We start from the raw sequence: 21,346 nt of genomic DNA, 5'->3' as shown, positions 1-21,346 counted from the left end.
TCTAACTTGGAAACCAACCTCAGATCCATAGCTATGTTATAAAAATTATTTATACTTATTTAAAAAATAACTTCCTTCCGAAATATATTGAATCACATGGCACTACAGTATTTTAAATACTTTCATCAGACTGCATGTGATTAGAAAATTAAGTCTTAATGTAGGAAATTAAAATATATTATTGCTTTTCCTCCTGTTTTTATAACTGCCAGATGAGAATTAATTCAACTAAAGAACAAATACAACATTCAAATGTAAGGCAAAAGTCACGACATTGTACATATCAAGTTTGTTCAGCAAAAACTGTTCTGATCCAAATTATGTTTACTAATTGGGTCTCTTCTCCTTCTTATCTATGTATTGCCATCTGCCTTCCATATCCTTCTGTTCTTTCTCTAAATGAGTGTCTCTTCTTACACACCATGAGAAGGACATTCACTGCTGCTATTTTCCAGTATCTACTAATTTATTCTCTTCCCTTCTCCCTCCTTTCTCTTCCCCTCAACCCAGCCCCACCCCCTGGGACCACCAGCACCTATATTCAAGACAGCTTGATCAAAGTGAGTCCTTTAGGGGAAAAAAAAAAAAACCTCAAGCAGAAAAAATTAGAAAACCCAGCTGTCCCCAGTTGCCCAGCCTTTACTTTCTAAGACTTCCCCAGCTCTGGGGGCCCTTTTTCCTGTCTGGAACATAAGGGGAAAAACCAAACTATTTTCACACAGGCTTTTTGAGGCTAAAATCTTTCAAAATACAAAGACTTTACAAAATAGCTAGGGACAAATATCAAAGGCATAAAAATGAACAGTTTTACTAGCACATGCTTCTTAATTAAAATTTAGCTGCAGCTACTGTGTGGTGGGCACAATATGGCACCCACACCTAGAATGGTGCTATTTCTTGCTTTAGCCGCCTCTAAGGAACTCAGCGTCCAGATGTCACCCACTTGATGATGCTCTGTTTCTTTACCTGTCATTCTAACCTCCACTTCAACTCCCCAAAGCCCATGAGGCATGACCATACAGCAATTCAGCATTACATTAACTCCTTCACTTACAGAAGCATCTTTCCAGCTCAGCTTGTGCTCAGAACACCAGCTGTGGCCCTCCGCCTCATTCTCCACACACTTACCCACACACACACACACCCATGCGACTTACCACTCAGAGGCTCTTGTTCCCAACTGAGAAAAGTCGAACACTTGCCTTATTTACAGAGCAGAAGACTGTACAGCCCTTGAGCGCTACCTTGAGACTCCCATACTACCGGGCCAAACACGGGCCCACCACCCCAGATTATTTTCTGATTTATCATTGCCCTTTGTGTCCATAGGGTTGTATAAAAGTCTTTCAGGACAGGCAGACATCAACAAAACAATTCAAAAATAGAGCAACAACAGACTTTGTCTTCCAACACAAAGACGGTTGCTGTGTTATCATGGCATGAGTGGCAACAGAGTCTGCCGAATAGAACCAAGTCAACCAGCCAGACCGAAATTGAGGTTTCAGCCCGACCTCTTGCCACCAGCCTGACCTCATGCCACCATGCTTCCACAGTAGTGGCTGAAACTGATCAAACTGGTATTTTGTCCCTCAAATCACAAAGGGAGCAAGAACAGAGGTCCCATCATGCTCCCTACTTCCATTTCTCTTAATAGACAGGTATAAATGGGAACTTAATTTCGTGAGAGGAAGGGTTAAAAGCATGAGCTCTGAAATGAGCCAGCTTGAGTTAAAAGCCAAACTCTACTACTTATTAGCCTCTGGGAGCTCAGGAGATTGATTCAACTTTCTGTGCCTCTGTTTTCCCATTTGTAAAATGGGAATAATGAAGAGCTCCTTCCTCATGGGATGAGGAATTGTGATTATATGAGATAATTCATGTGGAGACTGTAGAACAGGGCCCTAGCCATACAGGAAAAACTCAGCAAATGTTAGCTATTGTTATTTGGGCAGGAGTAAATCAGACAATGAACAGGGAGGTTTTGTTTTTTTGTTTTCTTTTCTAATTTTTTTATATTTGATTACTTGAAAGTCATTGTCCTCAATTTTTTAAGAATAACATGGTAATTTTATCCACACTGTGTTTTTACTAGACATTGAAATTGAAGGAGTTTTAAAGGAGAAAATTTTCTCAGAAATCCTGAAACATTTTGAGATGCACAGAGCCGCCATCTTTCCATGTCTCTAGAGTCTTCCACTTGATGGAACTGTCATGGTTAATGGTAAACAGGACAAGAGACGCCTAGAGCTACAGCTCCAGAAATGGAAGTCAGTTCTTTCATGACTGATGAACATTAACAGCCGACGAGATTCAAACAGAAATCAGCCCAAGTTCATACTAAATGTCAAATACTAGAATAATGAAGAAGCAATATTTCTACCTGACCAAAGATCCAGACAGGAGCACCACAGACATCAGTCACACAAATGCTGCAGTCTGCCGATGAGGAGATAATCAGTAAGCGGCCACCTGGCTTACACATCTCTAAGGAACTTATCTGGTCTTCATGAGGTCGGAATGATCGTATCAGAGCTGGGGCCTGTGTGATTTTGCTCTTACTGGAATTAAGACAGTACTCCTGAATGAAAAGAAATGCTAGAATTCTAAAAAGTCCAAATATTAAATTAAATTATGGTGACATAACACTTTTTCTTAAAATGTCTGATACGGAAATGAAAAAAGGTACATTTGGGAACAATACTCCATTCTCCAAATGCAAAAGAATAGTTCATGATAACAGAGTTTAGAAAAATCATATTAATGTCAAAAAAAGGTTTCTAACTGATTTGCCTAACCCAAGAAGTGGAACAAAAGGAAGAGGGGAGGGGAAGAATAAAAAACAGAAAGAGTGAACAGTAAAGTCAGTATTTGAAAGAGATGAACTTTATCACGTGTAGATAGTTGCATATTATACAATTTTATAATATTATTAGATAAACGAGGAGGTAATCACTGTCACAAAAATCCCAAACTAATTCAGGATGATAGTAATGTTGGAGGAAGGGCCAGTACTCTGGTTAAAATTGGGTTTACAGTCTCATTTCAGATAAGGTATATCCTAATTATTTATGCTCAAACAATGCTGCAGAACCTTACTGACAATACTGTATTCCTAAATTGGGTGACTGACTTGACTACATACACATATATACACATATACATATATGTATATACATACGTACGTATGTATACATACGTATGTATGTATATATATATATATATATATATATATATAATTTATTGATTTGAGAGGGAGAGCGAGCACGAGTGCACATAGAGAGAAGGTCAGAGGGAGAGAGAAAATCTCAAGCAGACTCCCCACTGAGTGCAGAGCCTGATGATGTGGGGCTGGATCTCACAACCCATGAGATCATGACATGAGCTGAACCAAGAGTTGGCTGCTTGACTGACTAAGCCACCCAGGCGCCCTTGACTTGAGAAGATTTTCATACTGAGAACAATCTGGTTTTCCCCATAAATTATTTAAGAGATGTCTCTGTCCAATATATGTAAATATTTCCTTTACAATACTCAGACTGATCATGTCTTCCCTTATCCAGGAGATAGATAAGAGCAGATTCATAGTTATCTGTAACACAAGGCAATCAAAATTAGTAAAGATATGAGAATACTTTCAATTTACTTTTATATCCCAGATTTTCAGTTGTCCATCCAGATCTCCTGTGGTGAGGTATTGGTTTGACTTATCAGTAGACATAATAATGGATCCAACTCCACCATGAGCCAAAAACTCAGCCAGAAGTTGCTTCTTAAATGTATCCCAAAATCTGACATACCCAGATCCTCCACATGACACCAGGTTAGCTCCTCCTAATGTGTAAGACAACACTTAATTAGGAAAACGTGACAACAAGGAGCTGAAAAAAACGTCTTCGGTGGCTTGCCATGTGGAAGGCATATGAATATCGGAGAGGCAGGTAGCCCTGATATCAATTTCCAGCACTTTGACTCTCTCCAACATAAAATGGAGATAATGTTATGATAACCTTACCAGTTTGTATTGAGTATTAAATGAGATTGGAAATGCAAGATGCTCCATTACATTGAATTCCCTTGCCTTCATTATTTCAATATAATTGGGTTTTTAAAGTTAGATAGAATTAATTTGTTCCTCCAAATAAACTTATGAAGTATTAATTTCAATATTATGATATTCTAATTACATAAACCCATCTTTCTTAATAACCCATTGGACACATATACCAAAGAAGTAAAATTCCTCCTGCATGCAACTGGGTGCCTATAGGCAGTTATAGCAGCATAGCTATTAATTTCTCTATGTAGCAGGTAGCATCATGCTTAGGATTCTATTTATGAGCTTGTTTTTAGTTTTTCATCAAGAATTCATTGGGAGCCCTTATGGAACACTTTTTTGGTTCATAGGCCTAGAACACTCCTTTTCATTTTCTATTTTTATATGCTTTGTAGAAGCATTCTACCTGAATTATTCTTCTGTGGCCAAGTTCCTATTATTACTTGATAAATCTGTAGATGACTTTCAATTTGCTTCACAAATGTACTGCTGATTAACAATCATATCTGTTTAAGGTAGAAATAATGGCTTGTAGTCGCTTCGGTGGAAACAATTTGGGAATACTGATAACATTAAGAAGAATTAGTGTTGAGGAAATAGGAGAAATTTCAGGATAATAGTTCATTCTGTGAATAGAAGGGAGTTCTGGAAAATAGAAAATTTTAGAATCTAACCGTTTCAAAGTCTATTCTAAATGCTCCACAAGGTTTCTAAAACTCTATAAGGGTATACCTTTATTGATTTTTAATGTGGAAAATTTTTATATAAAAATCATGCAGATCTTCTATCTGCAAACTGAATGTGGGAAAGCAAATATGAAAAACGTGGTTCGGATATGTTTATTTTTTTTTCACACATATAACACCTATATGTCTAGATTGCTCATACTAAGAAAAAATACTTTTAAAACACAAGTTTTTAGATGAAAGGTAAAACAATATGCATTATTCTCAAAAGCAGGTTTTTACTTGGGGAAGATGCAGGAAATGTCAACACCATGCTAACATAGCCATTGAAAACAAGGCAGAAATTAAGCTAATGGTTATTTCATCTACATATCAAATGGCTACAGAAGTGCTCTGGTGCCACCAGTCTTTGCATACATCTCAGCAGAGGCTGTCACCAGGACTCTGACATATTCTGGAAAGGATGCATAACTGGTAATAATACTCAAACCATGAAAGAAGAAAAGAAAGAAAGAAAGAAAGAAAGAAAGAAAGAAAGAAAGGAAGGAAGGAAGGAAGGAAGGAAGGAAGGAAGGAAGGAAGGAAGGAAAGAAGGAAGAAAAGAAAGGAAGGAAGGAAGGAAGGAAGGAAGGAAGGAAGGAAGGAAGGAAGGAAAGGAAGGAAGGAAGGAAGGAAGGAAGGAAGGAAGGAAGGAAGGAAAGAAAGAAAGAAAGAAAGAAAGAAAGAAAGAAAGAAAGAAAGAAAGAGAAAGAAAGAAAGAAAGAAAGAAAGAAAGAAAGAAAGAAAGAAAGAAAGAAAGAAACAGAAAGAAAGAAAGGGAAGGAGGGAGGGAGAGGGAAGAAAGAAAGAAAGAAAGAAAGAAAGAAAGAAAGAAAGAAAGAAAGAAAGAAAGAAAGAAAGAAAGAAACAGAAAGAAAGAAAGAAAGAAAGAAAGAAACAGAAAGAAAGAAAGGGAAGGAGGGAGGGAGAGGGAAGAAAGAAAGAAAGAAAGAAAGAAAGAAGAGAAAGAAAGAGAAAGAAAGGGAAGGGAAGAGAGAGAAAGAAAGAAAGAAAGAAAGAAAGAAAGAAAGAAAGAAAGAAAGAGAAAGAAACAGAAAGAAAGAAAGAAAGAAAGAAAGAAAGAAAGAAAGAAAGAAAGAAAGAAAAAGAAAGAAAGAAAGGGAAGGAGGGAGGGAGGGAGAGGGAAGAAAGAAAAAGAGAGGAAAGAAAGAAAGAAAGAAAGAAAGAAAGAAAGAAAGAAAGAAAGAAAGAAAGAAAAAGAAACAGAAAGAAAGAAAGGGAGGGAGGGAGAGGGAAGAAAGAAAGAGAGAGAGAGAGAAAGAAAGGAAAGAAAGAGAGAAAGAAAAACAGAAAGAAAGAAAGAAAGAAAGAAAGAAAGAAAGAAAGAAAGAAAGAAAGAAAGAAACAGAAAGAAAGAAAGGGAAGGAGGGAGGGAGAGGGAAGAAAGAAAGAAAGAAAGAAAGAAAGAAAGAAAGAAAGAAAGAAAGAAAGAAAGAAAGAAAGAAAGAAGAGAAAGAAAGAGAAAGAAAGGGAAGGGAAGAGAGAGAGAGAAAGAAAGAAAGAAAGAAAGAAAGAAAGAAAGAAAGAAAGAAAGAAAGAAAGAAAGAAAGAAAGAAACAGAAAGAAACAGAAAGAAAGAAAGAAAGAAAGAAAGAAAGAAAGAAAGAAAGGGAAGGAGGGAGGGAGGGAGAGGGAAGAAAGAAAAAGAAAGGAAAGAAAGAAAGAAAGAAAGAAAGAAAGAAAGAAAGAAAGAAAGAAAGAAAGAAAGAAAGAAAAAGAAACAGAAAGAAAGAAAGGGAGGGAGGGAGAGGGAAGAAAGAAAGAGAGAGAGAGAGAAAGAAAGGAAAGAAAGAGAGAAAGAAAAACAGAAAGAAAGAAAGAAAGAAAGAAAGAAAGAAAGAAAGAAAGAAAGAAAGAAAGAAAGAAAAAGGGAGAGGGAAGAAAGGAAGGGAAAGAAAGCAAGAAAGCAAGCAAGAAAGAAAGAGGGAGGGAAATGAAATTAAGAAAAAAGCAAGCAGCTCTCTTGATCTGTAATCAGTAGTTATTTTAAATTTTGCTATTGGCCCAATCTCTAAGTTTCTCACTATTTTCTCCCAGCCCATTTGAGACTCGGTGCACAGTCAGACTCCACCCTTCTGGCGCATGTAGTCCTAAGCCTTGGCGCATATATTTGGCGCCTCTTTCTTGCTGTGCCCCCTACCCTACCGAACCTCTTTATACCACAGCTGGTGCACCAATTCTGATCATCACCCACAGCAAATAGTTTGCCAGAGTTTTTTCCACTCGGATCCTGACCTATGCGGCACTGTGTGAGTCGCTGCTGGGGTCGAGTCTGGCACCTGCTCCTGGACCTCCCGCCTGATCCCTGACCTCGCTTGCTGTGTGTGGCCCGTGGCCTCCCGTGACCCAGCACTGACTGTTAGTTACACCAAGTCAAGCTGTACAAGACCTACAAAGGAACAGATTAAACTGTCTTCCTTGCTCCTTTCCCAACGTTTTACAAATATATCGATCTACAGTCAAAATGGAAATGTATAGTGTACCTGTCTCTGCGGTGGTTTTTCTTGCCTCAAGGAAGCAGAGCCCCACAACAGCATCATTGCCCTCCGTGTGGGTCTCCAAGGAGTGGGCTCCCAGGGCAGCCTGGTTTGGGCCGGGGTGGGGGGAGCGGCTCCTCCCAGCACTCGGAAGCTTTTGAGGCTCTGTATCTGTGATGGACACAAAGCTAGGCGTCTTAACGAGGAGAAACATCTGCTTTTCAACTGAGTGCTTATGAAAAACAACAGGCCCGCCTCCATCACCGTCTCTGGTGACTCCATCAAGTCTGACATCAGGCTTCCAGTCAACATCATCGGACCTTCTGCTATTCACTGCTTCAACGCCAACTTGACGGATTGTTTGATTCCATTTTTGCTTTGCATATTACATACACACTATGTTTTACCTTGATATGAATTAGTAGGGACTTCATTTTGTTGTCAGTGTTAATGTCTTAGAAATCCTGCTATGTTCAAGACAAATGTGATTCTAATACCATGACATTTTCAGGTTATTAATCATTCATATTAATCTTGCAAATAATATAAGGAACATGAGCTATAATGGCTATTTAAATATATTTAAATGATCATTTTTAGCAGCAATATTATTTGCTAGCGAGTTACTCGGGAGAGGACACTCCTAGGGGCACTTCAGTTATCTTGTGACATCATCCCCCGACCACACTAAGAAGAACTGGGAATACTCAGAATCTATGAATAGTCTGCACATAGTTATGAAAAATCTACACTGGGTGGGACCTTCAAAATCTCAAAGCAAGACATCTCTAGCAATGCCTCTCCTATCTTTCAGAAGTTTGCTATTATCCGCTTTTCTACCTCTCTGTGGTTTTAATCATAGCCACAGTTGGGCTTGCTGTAAGAGCAAGATGTCACTCTCCTGCAGGCCAATATAAAGGAAGAGGCAGAATCCCACCCTCTCCACGGAGGGTTCAAATGAACCCTAATGGCCAACTCTTCATACATACAGCAGGCCAGACCTTTGTGCCTGCAGACAAGTAAGCCCTAAATCTCTAAGGGCTTACTCTTAACAAATTACTCCTTTAACTTGCACACAAAAAAAAAGCTGTGTCGGATGACCTGTCCTTTGCTACGGTCCAATTCAGCTCTGTGAGTTTATCCAATTGAAACAACAGAACCTCACTGGGCCGTGAAGAATGATATTCATTACCTAAATAAATAATCCTAAGGAAAAATCTTCAATATCTAAGGAAACTGAAATAAAATGTGAAAGGCAATTGTCAAGACATTTTGCTTAAGTATAAAATACTCATGTGCTCGGCTAAACCCCCATAAAATACAATATACTCCTATCTCATGCTCCTCACAGGTTTCTAAAGCAAGAAATAATTTAAGATTTCCAGGTGGCGTAATATTTAATACAAGCTCTAGACTGAGCCTGAGCAGCCTATCAAGTGACCACGAGCTCCTATCTTCCTACCAAGGGGTACCAAGGTTCATTCAAAGGCAATTTGGTGAGGTTTATTGGCAAAAACTAAACTAGATGGAAATGATAGGCCTGCTCCCTGTTGTTAGTAATTCAGAAAAGCTGATGTGGCATAAAGACAAGCAACAGCATGCCATGGAGAATTTGCTAAGCCAAGTAAATCTCAGGGTTCTCTTTAGTCACTTTGATAAGACAACGGTCTCACTAATCCCTGGCGCTTATAGCCAATCATCTATAATTTAGGGGCAAGCTGCATCGGGTACATGAATAAACAACAAAGCCTACTGTGGCTTGACTCAGCCACATTATTTTAGTTTCAAACTTGCACTCACCTGATTTTGATTTTAGCAGCCTCTGATAATCAGGGTGGAGGACGTAGTGAGCCTTTTCTGTGCTGTTATTCCACAGAACGATTTCTCCATCGTAACTCCCTACATGAGCCAGGATAAATTGCCAGAAAGTTGGAAAACATGAGCAACAGCAATGGGAGAAGGAGTCACTATTCGTGAATACCTTACATGGAATCTGGCACATAGTAGGTACTCTCTGCATTTTTGGAAACATGAATAATAATAACTAGTATTTTTATCAAGCTTTAGAACTTACAATCCTCATCGCGTACCTGTGTATTCAATGTGATAGAAATAACTGTCATATATTTTTCTTTTATAGTAATAAGGCATTCAGAATAAGGGCTTTGCGACTGAACAACTTGAGTTTGATTCCCAGCTCTGCCACCTACTGGCTGTGTAAACGTGGTTAAGTTATTTAACTACCTGAGGCCAGAGTTTCCTCATCTATAAAACTGGATTAAAATTGTATTTCTTTCATAGCGTTGTTGTGAAGAATGAAAAGTACTTAGCGTGGTGCCTAGCATATTGTAAGAACTGAAAAAAATGTTCATTATAATTATACTTTTTTTATTATTGAGGACAAGCAAATCAAATCCTTCTTTGTTTGTGCTTCCCATGTCTAGTCTTGTGTGTGTGTGTGTTCTTTTCGTTCCCTCCCTCCTGTATTCTTTATTGTATAATGCTTTCTCCAATTCTAAAATTTTCCCTATAGAAAGTCCTTCCCTACTGCTCATCACAGAGAATACAGAAAAGCCCAAATAGTGAGACTCAGTCTAACCAAGCCTGTCCTGGGGAGGAGCAGAGCAATGCATGCCCTCTCCAGCGAGGTAAGGAGAGCTCCCCATTGAGCAGAGTGTCAGTGTCGAGTGAAGAGCAGAAGGGAAGAACTGAGTTTGAGTGGGATGTATACACGGAAATTTTCTTGAGATTTTGAGAAAGAAGAGAGGAATCCATACTAAACTCCATATTGTTCTGGAAAGAGCAACCTGTGTAACTCAAAAATTGGCCAAGAATGATGGATTTGCATGGATTAGCTGTACATGGGAGTAGCCATCTGCCCCTGTGATTTTGAAATGCTTAAGTTATAAAGTGCCTGATCAAACATTTTCACATAGGACTGGTGGGAGGAGAGTCAATGAAGAAATCATCTATCTACCAGTTACAAAGGTAACTGATGACACTTTTGCAGTAACAAAGATGCAGCCTTATAGTTTGTCTCCAGCACATTTCAGTATGTGATACTCCCTGCAAGGGTGGACTTTCAGCAGCTATAAAGCAAATTCAACTGCAGAGTTGGCCCTACTGGAAAGTAATCAGGTAATTCCTGAAGACAATGGAAGTGGAAGTGTACACAGAGCTGTAAACCGCTTATTGTAACACTTCACGGATACCCTGGCTCTTTTCCTGTAAGTTTTAATTCCTCTTAATTGAGGACATTTTGAGTTCTATAAACAAACAAACAAACAAAAACTTTGGTTGTCAAAATATGGACTCTCTAATTTCATGGTGCAATCTATCTTTATAAATTGTTTTCTTTGGCCAGAAATAATATAACAATTTCTGATCCTCTTTCATATGTCACATCAAAGCATGCCCATGCATCCTTTAAGGGCGTGAATTGGTAGGCATTTGGTGAGGCCAGTCTTTAACCAAAATTACTTAGATTGAATTGTGCCAAAGGGTTAGTATGTTCCCATTATGAAACATCTGAGTGCCACAGAAGTATGATTTGTTCCCATCATCCCTAACGCTCTTTCTGGGAAAAAAAGACAGTAAAAATAAAAGCTAACATTTACTGATAAGCTTACTGAGTGGCAAGCACTGTATTAAGCCCTTACATGGATTATCTTACTCAATCTTCACCATAAGCCAAGATATTGATATATTCTTATTAGCCAGAGAAAGTCATGATGGACAGTTCCAATAACTTGTTCACTATAATGCACTGGACAGTGGTGGCACCAGGATCTGAAGCCAGGTGGCCTTGCTCCAGGGCTGACAGCCCTAACCACTAACGTGCTACCCTGGGAAGTAAAGACCAAGAGTAGCTCGCAGTACAAAGGCTGATTCTTCAAGAAATCTGTTCATTCTGCTGCTCAGAAAAGGCTTTTTAAAAGTGACTGAGCCAAAAGAAACCAAACGTTCACCACTGATTGTCCAGCGAAGGTTCAATTAACCTGTAACAAGAGTTTGTGGAGGTGAAAATGCAGCGCACAAGATATCATCACAGTGCTGTATTCCTCCTTTCCATTTTTCAGGCTGGACGAAGAAGTGATTGAAGTTCTGTAGTCGAAACACCGTAATAGCCCTAGTAAAAAGGAAGTCAAATTAGCTGTGGATCCAAACTTGATATAGATCTTGAGTCACCAGCACCCACTTGGCATCCATAATCCTGAACCTCCCACACTAAACTTTTTTTTTATTATTATTATTTCCTCTTTGAATTCCCTGGCACATTGTGAATATTTAATACTAGAAAGTTAATTATCCTTTCACAGCCATCAACACCAAACATGTATGCACTTATCAGATTAATTATCCATCACCAAGACTCCAAAGCAAAGTTTCCCCGTACAGGAACCATAGAACCACTAAGAGTTTTTGACAGTAAAAGTAAAAAAGGAGATGAGTCTGTGAAGAAATAATATTTGGTAGTTTAAACAAACTTAGTAAGGTTTCTTTTCATGAGAGATTCCAGAACAGTTCCCATGTTAACATTCCCTGTGGTATTTTCCAGACTTACCTGACCTCAGAGTCCCAGGTCAGATAGCATCTCGAAGAGCTATCATTTGTGAAACACACTTGGAAAATGCCACTCCAAAGGAACAGGACTCTGGACAGACACATTTTGAGCAGAAATAATAGTTTTAAAAAGACCAGTATCTTGGGGCACTGCTGTGAATTTGATAGGGCCAGGATGGGCAGGAAATGAAATGCCTGGGGCCTGGTAAGGAAGGGAGGAGCATGATTGTGGGGCACCAAGAATACCACCTTGTTTCTACTTGATGATTTAAGTTCTGGCCACCAGACTATACTAAGCCTCTCTCTCCTGCTAGAGGCATACACATCTCAAATGAGCATTAGTAACCACAGGCTTGGTGTCTTCACCCTCACCCTCACTTCACCGACCCGAAATCTTGCTTCTATTCCCACCACCCCAAGGGTCTCCAAATTGCTCCATCACTGTAACTCCTCACTCTCTGAAGGATGTGGCTTTTTGCTCCTGAAAATTCTTTTCTTTCTAGTACATACTGCTTCTTTTCCTGCCTCCCTGATCTTTCATTCCCTATTCTCTATTTTCTCTTCCCTTTTTTCTTCCCTTCTTTCAATATAGACATTCCTTACTGTCATTCCTCTATTCCTTTCTCTCTACTCAAGTGGGCTCATTCAGGGATTCTATCTACCACTACAATTTGCAATCTTGCTTGTATGAAAATGGTTCTTAAATTTACCTACATTCATAACTTTCCCCAGTGTTGAGAAGTTCCCACTTGCCAGGTGACAATTCTATATAATGTTCCCATCAGCAGCATATCAAAAAATCTGAAGTTTTCATTTTCCGTCCACACCAGGCCTCAGTTCTCAATTCCCTAATTTGGTTACCAGACCAGCAGTCCAGCTTCCTGTGTGTTTCTCTTCCTCGGTCACATCAAATACTTAGATTCCTCCTCTGCTATATGTTGCCGTATTCATTCCTTCCTTTATATTTTAAACAGCCAATGACAGCTTCCTACTTCAGTGCTCACTACCTCATCGTTGAATAATTATAACAGCCTCTTAACCAATGCATTGCCTTTAGTCTACCCATCTCTAGTACATTTTTTATCCTGCCACTAGAGTAATCATTCCATTTGGGGGTTTTTCATCTATATTTATTTTACAAGCATTTTTTTTGTTTCCACATGGAAGTCCATATTCAGGTGCTGCAGGGGATAGAGCCTTGAGCATAAAATGACTGAAATAAAAAGTGAAATGTGGTAAAAGTCAAGGAAGTACTGACCAAATGCCAAGGAAGCCCAGCTATAGAAATCACAGAAGGCTGAATGAGGGGTCATATTTGAATGGACCATAGCAGATGAGTAGGATTTGGAAGAAGGCACTCTAGGCAGAGGAAACAGCCTGGACAAATATAAGGCTAATGCCTCATTAAAAAACATTTATTAGGGGCACCTGGGTGGCTCAGTCGTTAAGCGTCTGCCTTTGGCTCAGGTCACGATCCCAGGGTCCTGGGATCGAGCCCCACATCGGGCTCCCTGCTCTGCGGGAAGCCTGCTTCTCCCTCTCCCACTCCCCCTGCTTGTGTTCCCTCTCCGGCTGTCTCTCTCTGTCAAATAAATAAAATCTTAAAAAAAATAAAATAAAATAAAATAAAAAACATCTGTAGTTTTCCATTCTCTACATGACACATTTTAAATGTGTGGGCCTATTATTCAAGACCCAATACTATTTGGGTCCAATCTACTTTTTTAAAATTAGTTCTCTTTATTGTTCTACCCTTGATATTCAAAGTAAAATATGAATTCCCAGCTAAATATTTGACAGAGCAACTGGAAGCCATAGGGTAAATATGGTTCACTTTCCTAAGTGTTAATTTTATTTAAAGAGTTTGGAGACAATATTTTTATTTTAAAATAGGATAGATGAATTTATGTAATAGAATGCAAAATTCACCTGGACTTAAAAGGTAGAATCCAAGGCTTCAAATAAGTTTCTTGCTTATAGGAGCTGGTTTTGAACTGCTAGAGGTATTCAGAGGCTACGTGTCCAAAGTACCCTTTCTTGTTCAACACAATGATACCTTTATTGTTCCCTAAGCACCCTTCACATTTCTAGCTGCTTTATTTTCACTCATGATGTGCTCGTCCATCCCTCTCTGGATTTCCTTTACATACAGTCCCACGTCTATCTATCCATACACCCATTCTCTAAGGTCCATCTTGTTCTGGTAGACTTCCCTAATAACTAGAATTGAAAGAAATATTTCCTTCTTCTCATCTATCACACTGTTTTCATTTTATTATAACATTTAATAAATATATGTAGCCACACTCCTCTGCTAGATTATAAATTCTTAGAAACCAAGGATCTTGTCTTATTCTGTAATCTCATAATAACAATAACATAATAACAATAACCCATTATAAGCACTGTGATCTGCTTATAGTGGGTATTCAATAAATATTTGTCAAATAAATGAAAAATTCTCTGTCCAAATGTCACCTCCTTAACTGAGCTTCTGTGACTACCCTATATAAAGGCTCTCCCTTGAGGGTTAATATCCAAAATGTATAAAGAATTTATACAACTCAACACCAAAAAAAACCCCAAATAATTCAATTAAAAAATGGACAGAGGGTATTAATAGACATTTGTCCAAAGAAGACAACAGACACCTAGAAAGACGTCTAATATCACTAATCATCAAGGAAATGTAAATCCAAACCACTGGATGGTTCAGCTGGTTGAGCGTCTAACTCTTGATCTCAGCTCAGGTCTTGATCTCAGGGTTGTAAGTTTAAGCCCCGTGTTGGGCTCCACACTGGGTGTGGAGCCTAGTTTAAAAAACAACTACTACAGTCATACAACACCTCACACTTGTCAGAATGGCTAAAAACACAAGAAATAACAAGTATTGGAGAGGACGTAAAGAAAAAAGAATACCCATGCACTGTTGGTAAGAATGTAAATTGGTGCAGCCACTGTGGAAACCAGTATGGAGGTTCTTCAAAAAATTAAAAATAGAATTGCCATATGATCTAGTAATTCCACTCCTGGATATTTATCCAAGAAAATGAAGACACTAACTCAAAAAGATATATTCACCCCTATGTTTATTGCAGCATTATTTACAATAGCCAAAATATGGAAGCATCACAAGTGTCCATCCATGAGTGAATGGATAAAGAAGATGTGGATAAAAAAGATACACACACACGTATAAGATATATAAGATGCATAAGATATGCATATATATGTATATATACACATGAATAAAAAGAGAATGAATAAAGAATGAAAAAAGAATAAAATCTTGTCATTTGCAACAACATGGATGGATCTGGAGGGTATAATGCTAAGTGAAATAAGTCAGTTGGAGAAAAACAAATACCATATGACTTCACTCATATGTGGAAGTTAAGAAACAAAATAAATGAACAAAGAAAAAAAAGACACAAACCCCAAAAAGGCTCTTAAATATAGAAAACAAACTAGTACTTGCTAAAAGGGAAATCGGTGAAGGGATGGTCAAAATAGGTGAAGGGGATTAAGAGAAACAAATAATACATTATATGTTAAAAAAAAAAAAAAAGAAGATAGTAGGAAGGGAAAAATGAAGGGGGGGAAATCGGAAGGGGAGACGAGCCATGAGAGACTATGGACTCTGAGAAACCAACTGAGGGTTCTAGAGGGGAGGAGGGTGGGGGGATGGGTTAGCCTGGTGATGGGTATTAAAGAGGGCATGTACTGAATGGAGCACTGGGTGTTATACGCCAACAATGAATCATGGAACACTACATCAAAAACTAATGTATGGTGATTAACATAACATAATAAAAAATGTAAAAAAAAAAAAAAAGAATACATTTATCATGAGGAGCCCTGAGTAATGTTAAATATACTTGAATAAATAAAAGAAAAGAAAATTTGAGGTGGGGAGCAGTATTACTTACTTGGATTTTTCAATCAGAATAAAACTTGATTTAAATTAAAAGGTAAAATAAAGTAAACACACTCCCCCTTGAGACGCTCATCCCTCACTCTACATCATTTCTCCTTATTATACTTACCACTAGATGATATTGTGGTCTATATTTACTTGTCTGTTTATATAATGTCTCCCCTACCAAAAATAAGCTCTAGGAGAGCAGGGACTTTGTTCATTTCCTTTCTGTATCAGCAATGCATAGAATAGTACCTAGCACATAATAGGCATTTAATAAATATTTGTGGAATATTTTAATATATTGATGTATGAGGTATTCTTTCTTTAAAAAAATCAATAATTTTAATACTAATATTCTTTTAATAATATTAATATGAGGCTTAGCAAGATAAGATACTATAAATAAGGTACTTTGCAGTTCTGAATTGCCATGAATCTCATAAGAGCTTTACATGTATTTATTTTTAATTTTTTCTTTACTGAATATTAAGTTTGGTTGAGGAGATTACCCTTTGGGGATGGAGAGAGTGGGGTGGGAGTGAGAGGGAAGAGGTCAATCCTATATCTCTTCTATTATCTCTCAGTCAAAATTCAATGTCAAATGTCTTTTTGCCAAGATACCCATATTAACTAGATGTAGTTAGGTAATATGAGTCAAAGGCACAAAATGCTTTTCCTAAGATGGTATAAAAACTATCCCTTCTGATACTTGACCTTGTGTGTCAAAATGTTGAGAAACTAATTAGCTGCCACCTTTCCCTTAAAACCTAACCTGAAACTTTCAACTGAAATGACAGTTATCCTTAAAATACCTTAAGAATCCACACTGTATTCCTCACTTTGTCCATTTCAAAGATAACTTTAAATTTGTACTTTTGCCAAGAGTTAAATTGAAGTGCAGATTGAGCATTTTAAGGCATTTTAGGAGTCTGAAAGATTTGTTCTTTTGACATTGAAGGAGTTTACTAGTTCCATTCCACACCTCCCACCAGAGATCCTGAGTCACTGTGTCGTCTGTGAAGATGATCAGATCTCTCATTCAGAATGTAGATATAATGACCGATTCTGTGAGAACAAAATTAGTTCACCTGTCAAGTACAAAAAAAGAAAAAAATGTTTAAAAAACAACCTTTTTTAGGATGAATGAGCAGGGAAAATAAATTTACCAAAACTCATCAGGTAGTAATTGTCATGGAGAGAACAAAAGAACACAATCAACTATTTGTTCCCTCAGAGGCTAATTGTTCATGTGTTGTTAGTCCAATTATCCTAAGAATCTATCCTTGTTCAGTCCATTGTGCTTTTTAGGCTTAAAAGAGGTATCTCAAAGGCAGAGAATGAGTTCAATATAAATCAGTTCATTTTTATTCTTTTTCCTAAAATTCTTGGGAGTCAAATTTTGGATAACAAAGCCATCACGAAATTAGGTTTGAGGGTTATTTGTGAATTTCCAACATACCTGCCCCCTCCTGACTTCCAACATGGTTATTCAGAGTAAGTTACACTTTGGAAATGTTCATTCTGCATCTCATCCTAATAATAGAAACCAATTGAGTCACATAGAATTATAGTACCTTAGTAGAGCAATTATTAAGAATTTAATATCTTGTGATAGATAAGTTTTATTGTTGAGGAACTTCAAATCCCTAATCTAATTTCACTTAAAAAATACTTTTAGAAATCAAGTTATATCAACACCTATTTATTGAGCACCTACTTTTACAGAGCTTTGTGAAAGATGCAATCAATAATATTTTCAGAATTACTTGAACTTATACAAATGATTCTCTTTTTTATATTTGTATAAGTCTAGCTATTTTACAGAGATGAAATCTTCATAAATAGAGGTTTTTCTTTTAACAGAAAGGAAAGAAATACAGTGGGAGAAACTAAAAGCCTGAGTCTATTTTTATAAAGTATAGAATCATAGAATTTTAGGTCAGGATAAAATCTTAAACTATTATGATTATTTATTTGATTTTACCAGAACTATACATATTACATGCAAATGCAAAGTTAACTGATCATCTATTCATTTAATTTTACTGATGTAAATATGACCAGGCATTACTTAGTTGGCCCTAAGTTAATGTTAATTCACAATTTTTTCTCTAAATATATTTTGCTTAAAATGGTAAGAAGCATGTATCTAGAAGTTCTGAATTTGGGGCTTCTTCTTTTTAATAGATTTGACATATTATTTAGATATTAATGAATGCATTTCTAGAAACCAACCTGGGCTTTCCAATTCGGGTTTTGCTTAGCACCATTTCACAGTGGCATTTATCATATCCTGCCTTGTGTAAGTTGACTCCCCAATTAGAATATGATGCCCATGAGAGCAAGAATCATGCTTCTTCACATTCAGTCCAACATAGTTCCTAACTCAGTGCTTTCTACCTAGGTGCAGTTTAAAAATATTGGTGGGAAGGAAAAAGGAAAAATAATAGTAAGCTAAAACTTTGAGGTGTTAGTTTTTTTTTAATTTAATTTTAATTTAAAACATGGTTTTTTTAAATGTATTTAAATTCAACTTAGTTAACATATAGTGTATTATTAGTTTCAGAGGTAGAATTTAGTGTTTCATCAGTTGCATATAACACCCAGTACTCATTGATAAAACGTGTTTTTTATGTGTTTCTTCAAACACACAAAACTGATTTCCTAGCTTTGATTGACATAACCAACCTACTCAATCAGATTACTTGTTTAAGAGAATATAGTTGCTCTCCCGTGACTTAATGACTCCATTTGTAACTCAGGAGTGGTAGAAAGAGCGTGGACTTTGGCACGGGAATTCTAAATCAGCTGCCTACTAGCTTTGTAATGTTGGCCAGGCTACCCATTTTCTCAAGCCGCATCTTCTCCTTTGTGAAAGAGGACTGGTAATACTTAGATTCCTGGTTTATTGTGAAAAGAGAATAGTTTTGAATAACTATCCTGCTTGCTCCTTATTCAGAGTGGGATCATGAGTAATTAATCTAATTTTCAGATTTCCTGTTATTTAATAAACATTAATTAAATCATTCAACAAATATCATTGAGCATTCACTAAGAAACAGATACTACACACACACACACACACACACACGCACACATTAAATGCTAAAATCTAGTTCTACGTTAAATAAAGTACAGGAGGCTAGACAGCACAAAGACAAATAGGGGGCTTATTTCCACCCTGTGAGTAAAGAGAGATGTCCTGGTGGAGAAGATGAATGAACAAGACCTGAAACAGGAATAAATGTTGCCACATGAACAATGTTTAGAGAGGAATTTCTAGAGAAGGGGAGAAAATAAAAGCAAGGGGGTATGGTTTACATGGGAATGCCCCAAAAGCAGGTTCCTATATTTGAGTTTGGAAAGTACCCAAGTGGGCACCAGTCTCAGTCAGAAGAGTGTGCAACTCTGCATCTTGGGATCATGGGTTCGAGCCCCACATTGGGTGTAGAGATTACTAGAACATACCCAAGAATGGGTAAGAATGATAGTAAGAATAGGTCCAGGCCAGAGCAAGCTTCAAAGTATTTTATAGACACTCTGAAAGGTGTGAAACAAGGAAGTGACATAGATAGAATGCATTGTAGAAATTATTATAGCTAAAATGTGTAGAATCTATTCAAGAAGTAAAATGGAGGCATTACTAGAGAAAAGGACCAATTAGAAGGCTGTGGCATTCATCCAGGTAGAAATGATGCTCTGAATGATATAGTTGTAGTAGTAATAGGAACATGTTTGAGAAATATTTAGAACATAAGATAGGTAACACTACTTGGTTGTGACGTTGAGGGAGAAGGAAGAACCAAGGTGGATATTCAGGTCTCTGGATGTTAACCAAAGCTCTGAAGCTAGGAGGAAAAAAGTGGGTTTTGAGGAGGGAACAAATAATAAATTCAGTTTAAAATATGTTGGATTTGAGATTGCAGGCAGACGTGTCCGGAAAGCAAATGGATAAGTGAGCTTAGAGAGATAAGAGCTGATGATAAAGATTGAGATATCTACAAAATATTGCCTACCTTTCAAATGAAGCTAAGGATTAAGTTAGATAATGTATGTAAAGGGCCTAATGTTACAAAGCACTATAAATAAAATAAATCAGATGCATATTTAGGTACCTCATTCAATAAATGTACTACCTCTCTTATCCTGGGCAAAATTATCAAACCAATCTCTTTATTTAGGTAGAGCCTGAAGTTAAAGTGACAGCTTAACTTAAACAACCTCCCTCTACGTTTTAAAGAAAGCTTAATAAGCTGTCAATCTTCCAGTTATTTCTTCTCTAATCACTAAACTCTTAAGGAATTGGCTTAATGGACGATCCTTCCCCTGCTATAACCAGTCAACCAGTCCTCTTGCTACTTTGTTAAATGCCTCCTGGTATAAAGGACCCTGCCAAATTCTGGTAAAATCTGTCCTAACATAAGGGCTTTGACTTAGGAAATATAATTTTTTTAAAGACTTAATTTATTTATTTATTTGAGAGAGAGAGAGAGAGAGAGAACAAGCACATGAGCGGGGGGAGGGGCAGAGGGAGAGGGACAAGCAGACTCCCAGATGCCGGGGATGGATCCCAGGACCCTGAGATCATGACCCGAGCAAAAGTCAGAGGCTTAACCAACTGAACCACCCAGGCACCCCAAAAATAAACTTTTTAAATCTACCAATATAAAAGTGAAATAATACAATTGAGAATGCATTCCTTCAACATTCAGTTCCAACTAGGGATGCAAATCCTGACAACCTTGTGGAAGATGGAAAAGATGGGGAAAGATGGAAGGAGTAGTAACTGTTCCTTCTCTCATTTCAGTCTCCACAAAGCTCCCTCTCCAAGATTATAGAAAGTTACCACCCATCCAGAGAGAGCAGAACATCAGGTGTTTCCTTCCTTCCACCCTCCCACCCTCCCTCCCTTCTTTCTACTCTATGCCTAATGTGGGGCTTGAACTCACTACCCAGATATCAAGAGCCACGCACTCTATGGACTGAGCCAGCCAGGTGCCCCAGGTGTCCCTCTAAACCACTTCTAAAGGACTCTACCCATCTAATCTTTTAAAACTGACCTGCGCAATCAAGAAAACCTTACTTTTAACGCTAATTTCTAACTATGGATATCTTAAAAATATAATTAAGAAAACAGTATCTCCAAACTTTTGACTTACACTGATGAATTCTTAAAATTCTTTTTTGTTATGTTCAAAATTTAAGTTGGATCAGCTGTATACTTCACATCTACCATGCCATAATATTTGAGAATTAAACTGACTTATTGCCACAACCTGATTATAGAAACACTTAGTCCATAGTCTGTTGAGTCATGATTGTTCCTAGGATGCAAAGAAGCCTTGTCTTTCAAAGGTGAGGCTTATTCAGTTCGTTCTTTATATCAAGTAGAATCATCTGGATTATACTTTCTTTCCTTACAGTCAAACTACCCCTGAAAACTAAGCTGTAAGTAGCACTATGTTTTCTAGTCTGCATATGCACATTTGCATTAGAAGAAAAAGCCTTTCATGAGATCGATAAAAGTCCCCAAATATATACCACTAATTTTCTAGGTATAAAATCTGATTTGGATTCTAGCTTC

The 21,346-nt window shown here is 37.6% G+C and overlaps 1 protein-coding gene across 1 annotated transcript in view; it reads right to left on the bottom strand.

Moving 5' to 3' along the window:
• WDR49 (WD repeat domain 49) overlaps positions 1 to 21,346 on the bottom strand; it is a 141,620-nt gene that overhangs the window by 37,572 nt on the left and 82,702 nt on the right. The window contains 5 exon segments of the mRNA XM_064585743.1: positions 2,381 to 2,578; positions 3,644 to 3,831; positions 7,284 to 7,448; positions 9,078 to 9,176; positions 11,276 to 11,406. Of these exon segments, the coding sequence (XP_064441813.1) occupies positions 2,381 to 2,578; positions 3,644 to 3,831; positions 7,284 to 7,448; positions 9,078 to 9,176; positions 11,276 to 11,406 (781 nt within the window).

This window comes from Mirounga angustirostris, unplaced genomic scaffold, assembly GCF_029215605.1.
Source record: "Mirounga angustirostris isolate CCGP_5_RB_7025 unplaced genomic scaffold, mMirAng1.0.hap1 SCAF_1, whole genome shotgun sequence".
NCBI lineage: Eukaryota > Metazoa > Chordata > Mammalia > Carnivora > Phocidae > Mirounga > Mirounga angustirostris.
The sequence above is the reverse complement of the archived record's forward strand: the minus strand, read 5'-3'. Positions and strand labels throughout refer to the sequence as shown.